Source organism: Rhipicephalus microplus, chromosome 8, assembly GCF_043290135.1.
Source record: "Rhipicephalus microplus isolate Deutch F79 chromosome 8, USDA_Rmic, whole genome shotgun sequence".
Lineage (NCBI taxonomy): Eukaryota > Metazoa > Arthropoda > Arachnida > Ixodida > Ixodidae > Rhipicephalus > Rhipicephalus microplus.
Genome location: NC_134707.1, coordinates 35,819,119 through 35,826,088, shown reverse-complemented (window position 1 = coordinate 35,826,088; position 6,970 = coordinate 35,819,119). Strand labels below are relative to the sequence as shown.

The following is a 6,970-nucleotide window of genomic DNA, read 5'->3' as shown; positions in this document are numbered from 1 at the left end:
ATTTAAAGATGCCGAAGCAAGCGAATCAGCAATTTCTTTTAGTTCAATTCCAGCATGCCCGGGGACCCAAATAAACCGAACTTCCGATAGGCTATGCGGTACGAGAGACCAAAATATCCTGAGAAGAGGAGAATTCATTGCGGACGTGAGATGTGTACATACAGACAAAGGTTCTGAAATAATAATAGCTTTTGATTGCTGAGAATTTCGTTTTCGAAGAGCCAATGTAATAGCCAGGAATTCTGCGAGATAAATTGGTGTGAAGTCAGGCAATCGGAGCGCAAAAAACCAATTAAGCTGATGAGAAAAAAATACCTACTCCAGCCTTCTGAAGATTTTACGGACGCTCCTGACAGGCGCCGATAACGGCGGTGGCTTTCTCTTCTTCGAAAAAACTGGCACGTTCTTCATTCCAATCACTCAAACAAGCGGCTGGCTCTTGCCATTCTGGCCAATACCCACAATGAAGCATTGCAGTCAATCGGATATTTTCATGATTTGATGTTCAATTCCTTTTCCAGCATATTGGTGCATATCCGGAAGCAGCGCGCACATCTGTTTAAAGGGGTACGAAAGGCTAATAACAATTTACCTCGAAGTGAACGGTCAATGTATGACAACGTCTAAAAAATACGATGATCAAGAGCATTGCCCTTTTACCGAGAAATTTAGCTAAATGTACCACACGACCGGTGCCAAGAGTGCGATAGCTTGAAAATGATCCCTATGATGTCAATGCATCTGACTACAATTAATCACTAGTAATCAAACTAGCGGCAAATAAAAAGAGAACCTTCAGTGCATCAAGAGATGTCATAAAATGCTCCTTGTCTGTTTCTCTTTGATATATAGAACAGAGAACCGCTGGACGTTACTATCTGGTATTGCGCGAGTGATTAAAAAGTTTCATTTTTGACTAGTTAAACTGGACATGTTTCGCCATATAGTGAAGCTCAGTGTAACCAAGCACGCTTACTATCTTCGAGTACATGGCGGAAAATTGTTCAATGGCTGTTGTTGCTGCTGCGGCTCCCGCTATTTTCACTCTGCTGCTACTATTTTCGGCGAGAGCGCAGTAAAGCCGGGCAGCGTAGGGCACGGCAATAGTGACATGAAAGTGTCCACTTTGAGGCGGGTAATCAGAAGTGCGCTAACGTGGTGCGGACCACTAAAATGTGATTTTTATTTCAAAATAAGCACTTCATTGGCCCAAAGCAGCCCTACAAAGTTTTTGGACCACTTTAACCAATCAACATCAACTTAGTATTTACATTTAGTGTCACGTTAAGTGCCTACATATACAAGGTGTTTCAAAAATGTGTTCAATACGCTTTAAAATCACAGAAAGAAGGTATCTGTGTGCTACTTGCGGCATTGCCTTTCCTGTGACAGAAGGCATCCTCAGATGCGTACAAACAACAATTATTGCAGTGATTACATAAATTAACACAAGTAACACTTTAACCGGTGCTAATATCCGGTCGAGTAAGATGGGCGAATTGAAGCCTTTGCTACGAATAATCCAGAACCCGTTTCCCTCTATAACCCTGTCGTATATTCATAAAAAAACCTTCATGATGACCTTTCGGTCACTTTAGGCTGACATAAATATATCGTTAGTAACTTCGGGCCGTACGCTTTGTGACACTTTGGACATATGTGCATGATGTTATTATCAACATCTAAGGTACAGTTTTTTCTATTCATTTTTATTGCGATAGCAAATATATGGACATTCTCGGCTGGATTTTGCCGCCGGAGTCGATGTCATGCGTCATGCACCTATATGTATATATATATATATATATATATATATATATATATATATATATATATATATATATATATATATGAAAACGCTAGAAATATAAAAATCCCAGAAAAAAGACTTCAGTGCGCGGAATCAAACGTGGGACCTCCGCGTCGTGAATGCGAGGCGTTAATCACTGAGCCACCGAGAGGTACGTCCTTCAACGTTCAAACGGCTAGCTATTCATATCTACCAGTTACCGCTGTTGGCGGGCATCTCAGGGGAGAAGTATTGTGTTTTCAGCATTATCAGCAAGATGGCACAGTTAGCGCGTGGCTGCTCTCATCTCTCGCGCATACTTTGGACCACGTAGAAAATATGGGGGCGTACGCTCGATCGCGCGCCCTTTTGTTGAAGTGGGGAGAATCGTACGTCTTGGCTAGCCTTTGAGTTTCGTCCGAACGAGTCCGTTGTATTGACTGGGCGCACAAAGGTCACTGCAATCGTTGCAGAACCTCCGTTTGCGAAAAGAGCGCGCTTTTCAGACACCGCGAAATAACAACTGAGACGCTTATTCACGTTATTCTATACCTGTGAGTACGTTTTGTGCGTCCTTTGTGCGTGAGAAACGCGGGGCACGCTTCAATCTGCTTGTCATTCTGCGGATACCTTCCGATGTGTTGCTATCCCGTTCACTGCTGCATCATCGTGGCAAAGCTGTGACCTTTTTTGTTGATGGTTCACCAAGTGTCTGTATTATATAAAATTGAGTAGCAGTAAGAGATTTCGAAGCGTGCAACTGTATTGGCTGTAAATTTTGGGGTCCTAAGTTTTCCCAAATGCTTCGTCGTCATTGAAAGACATGATTGCTGTATTTTATGAAACAAGTTTTATTGAATGCTCGGATGCTTCCCAGGAACCAGACCATGGCAGCAACACCGACGAGGTAGCTGCGTAAAGGGGATGGCAAAACTGAAAACAATGAACAATTCTGTACACTTGTCATGGTTTGACCTTTCGCGCTAAAAGTTTTGTTAGTCGGATTACGAGGTTAAATCGTGCTCCATACATAGGCAGCCCTAAAAAGAAAACAAGTACATACTTTTAAGGAAAATATTTCTCATTCCACGTGGAAATGTTTCAGTCGTGCCAAAACTTTTTCATGTGTTAATAGCTCCACTACAGCTTAATATCACGAAGCAGCCATCTAAGCTGGGCTGCATATGTAAAGCTCAGCAGTGTAAGAGCTTGTTTGCCGCGTACCCTGTCACTGGTGACAGAAGTGGAATGAGCGCCTCATGCTTGAATCGGAAGAATATACGTGTTGTTTTTTTTTGTTTCAGAAAGTTTTTACGCTACAAATGATGTGAGCACATCAGAAGTGGATGTGGCGTGACTGCTACAATTATCGAGTTCTTGCACTTCATCGAATTGAAAACTGTGAAGTGAGAAAGAAGGGATTTGAAAGTTGTGTTATTATAATTGCAGTAATAGGCGATGAGTGACGCTAATTGGTGAGTACCGAATACGTCATTCATACAAAAATATTGTTCTCTAATTCACTTTTAATTACTTACTTAATCATGATTCATTGTTTTAGTGTGGTTTTATTTACTCACCGGTTGAATACATTTGCAGAGTGAATATTTAGAAAGTTTTCCCGATGGTCTTAATTGCACTCTTTCGTGTACAATGAGAAAAAAATTGTTCTATTTCATAGAATGAATGGCGTATAACCTTTCATAATGATTCGGTGAGTAACGAAGTAAATAGACTTGACAGCGTTGTTTTGTGAAGTCATCACAGTTCTGGAATGTCATTCACCAGCTACAAATTTAAAGCTGCTAAGTCGTCACAAAATTTAAACTGATATATCCTCGTTTTTACGCTTCATAACTCACCTTTAGCCATGGTATCCTCCGCCAACGAGGCCTCCTCCATAGCCGCCACCGACACTGTGGCCATAGGATGACTGCCCATAGCCACCTTTGTGTCCGGAACCAGCGACACCAAACCCGGACGCTGCTTGCTGGTGCCCAGTACCGTAGGTGTTTCCGCTGCTTGACGAGAATCCTGAGCTGTGACTGTAGCCTTGGTTCTTGTTGTAAGCGTTGACATTTTTGTGGGAGGAGCCACCGGAGAAACCAGACGATCCGTGGTTGTAGCCGCCAGCACCGCCCTGGTAGCCTCCATGATAGCCGCCTGAAGAACTGCCGTGGCTGGACTGGTAGCCTCCGCCATAGCCTGCACCACCTCCGTAACTGTGACCACCATAGCCAACGCCACCTCCATAACCGTGACCACCGGCGGCTCCAACGAGCTTAGTGCCTACGACGCCGGGAACAGCGAGACCAGGCACGCCATAACCACCCACTCCAGCACCATAGGCACCACCGTAACCGTGACCGCCACCATAATAGCCTCCGCGTCCTTCGATGTCCTTGTCCTTCTTGGGACCATCCTCCTTCTTGGGAAGCTCCAACTTGTCCACAACGTCCTTCTTGGGAAGCTCCAACTTGTTGACCACGTTCTTCTTGGGAACCTCCTCAGTAAGAACTCCTCTTGTCACCAGGGCGAATACAACGGCTACCGCAAATAACTGCAGTGTATGGGACAAAATTGAGCCAGCTGTTATCACTTTTGTCGTGAACGCATACAAAATTCAGCTTCATCTTGCAACCCACGTCTTGCTAAGGTGACTAAATGAACGTGTTATGACCAACTGTCGCTAAATGACGATGACCTTCGTATTATGAAAATAACATATCTTGTAGAAGCCAGTGCGTTACGTGTGGTGTGCAGCGTATATTATCATTAAATTTTTTATCAGTACGAAAAGAACTCGTGTACACCGCTTGTCGCTTTAGAGCCAGCGGCACCCCGTAATCTGTGGACATCTTGAAGCTGCGTACCATGACAACTAGCCAACCATGACACAGGGTCAATAAAGGCCGAGAATTTGGCTGGTGATGTTCAAAATCAGGTCCAAACAAACGAACCAGGTCTAACATATTATAATTAGCAGACGTAACCAGGAAACAACCCATGGTAAAACTCAATATAAAAAAACGTTTCATCTGTAACTGCTTGCATATTCCCTTTAAATTCCGCATTATTTTCGATATTCATTTGAGCTACCTATATTCCACAAATACCTGCTTCAGATGTGCGCAATTTATCGTGGTGTGCCCTCTTCTTTCTGATGACAATAGGTACACGTATGCCCTACCTACATCCGCTACGTTTGAATATGTAGCGGGTCATTATGCGTGCTTTTTTTTTCGTTGGCACACTGCGCTAAATTTGCGTAAGGCTCATCAGAAAAAGGGCGGCGAGCCCCGCCTGTTCATCTCCTTACTTTCTCCTGTCTGCAGGTATGACGTGAAACATTTTTACGTCTTAGCACTAAACTGTATTTGCGCCATCCTCATTCTGCCATTAACGTGTCATCATGACCCTCATTTCACACTGGTCCACACCTTACAAGTAAATCCCTCTTTTCTCGCACTCTTACCTTCATAGCTGCCTTGGTCCGCGTAAAACGGGGAGGCTTTCTTTCTGGAGTTCTCGCTATTCTTCGCCGTGTAGAAGTGAGCCGAGGTGCTTGTAACTCTCAGTGTAGGAGCGGCTAACTTTTTATACCAAACGCGGCGGAAGTGGTGTGTATTTATTCCCAAACAAAAACTCGCAAACCGCTCCGCGCCCGTGCCATTCGGTGCACTTGCGCCGAGGCACTGTTTAGGCGACTTCGTTGGTGCTTTTTAGTTACCCGTAGGGCTCCCGAAAGCGCAACGAAGCATGGTCGAAAATCGAGATGCCGCCTCACGTCCAGGGCGCGTCGCTAAACACCGTGTTTTCCAAGAGATTGCGCCACTTCCGTTCCGGCCACCGCCGTTTTCCGTTCCGGTGCGCCATCCGCAGCACTTCGCGGAGGAACTGGCGATGGTCCGGACACGTGTATGCGATACACGAGGAGGCCCGAAATGGGTGTCGCGGCATCTTGGTATCTGAGAAGAGGTGCACTCTGCGGACGGGTTCGCCTAGTGAAGTTGTATGGAAGGCAACAATTACGTTGAAACAATCGAAATGAAGTGTTGTAGAGTGAGTCCCGCTTGCTAAAGAGGAACACTCTGGCACTAATAAAGAGGTGCTAGTTTCGAAAGAGGCGTCGAAACACTGCGACTAACGATACCGAATGAGTCAAAATGCCATAAGACAAGGAAAGGGGCTTAATGGTTGCCTTTATTTACAGCATGTAGTTATGACGTAAAACTAAATTAAATAAAGTGGCGGAGATATATACTCTTTCCGTCGGTGGCATCCGAACTCACAGCCTTCCGTTCCAGCTTCCATCGGCAAAAAGGGCGATTGTTTTTATTTAAATTTAAGTTTGCGTCATGTTTACCTGATTGCAAATAAAGACAGCAATTAATGTATCCTATACTGTCCCTGGCTTAATCGTCTTCTGGATTTATTTGATTGTGTCTGACATAGACGACCTACTCGAACAGATTACCTTTTTTTAATAATTTTTACAAGCTTGTTGATCTTCCCTTTCTTTGTGGAGAGTCTACAGATTTCTGTAACTCATGAGGCAGATTTTACAGTTTCTGTGAGCCGAAGTTATGTTTTTTGGCGTCATGCAGTTTTTTTCAGCAAATTTATACATCCGTGCAGCAGCGCCACGCTGAGTATTGTTCTTCGTGCAAACTAAAATGTTCTTTCTAAGCTAATGTGATGTATTTGCATTTTACATGCTTATCTCAAAAGTATAATTCGATAAACTTATTCTATTACTGTTCAGTAAAGTTATTATAACTAAACCTGAAAGGCGATGTTCAATCCGCAGAAAGAGGACGCTATCGCATCCTTCTTCGCATATATATACATATACGTGAATGGCGATGGTGGCGGCGGCGACGGCAAAAACTAGTCGAGACTGTTCATGTAATTGCTATCGCGATAATATATTCAAGTTGTCCTCAAGCAATAGCCGTGTTGTGTGGCAACAATAACATACAGCGAAAAGGGCAAGAGATCGTCCTTGACAGCCTGCTGCAGGTGGTGGCGCCGTCACTACGAAAACAAAATAGAAAGCAGGAAACAGTCAATGGCATCGCCTGTGAGTATTCATTCATACGAAGCTCCAGTGACCACTCATTCCGCTTCTCAGGTTAATTGCCGCTTGTTCAGGAATAGAAACCACGGTTAGTAATTATC

General features: G+C 44.0%; 1 protein-coding gene across 2 annotated transcripts; it reads right to left on the bottom strand.

Moving 5' to 3' along the window:
* Positions 1 to 2,616: 2,616 nt before the first annotated feature.
* Positions 2,617 to 5,370, bottom strand: LOC119165326 (uncharacterized). Of its 2 annotated transcripts, none has more exons than XM_037417506.2 (3): positions 5,265 to 5,370; positions 3,652 to 4,349; positions 2,617 to 2,722 (listed from the first exon to the last, which is right to left on the bottom strand). In XM_037417506.2, exons 1-2 carry the CDS (start codon positions 5,268 to 5,270, stop codon positions 3,654 to 3,656), a joined length of 702 nt encoding a protein of 233 aa, XP_037273403.2. In that variant the 5' UTR covers positions 5,271 to 5,370; the 3' UTR covers positions 2,617 to 2,722; positions 3,652 to 3,653. The 2 variants fall into 2 exon arrangements, with proteins under 2 accessions (XP_037273403.2, XP_075726557.1); XM_075870442.1 differs by having other exon boundaries at positions 2,617 to 2,700.
* Between the last annotated feature and the right edge of the window lie 1,600 nt (positions 5,371 to 6,970).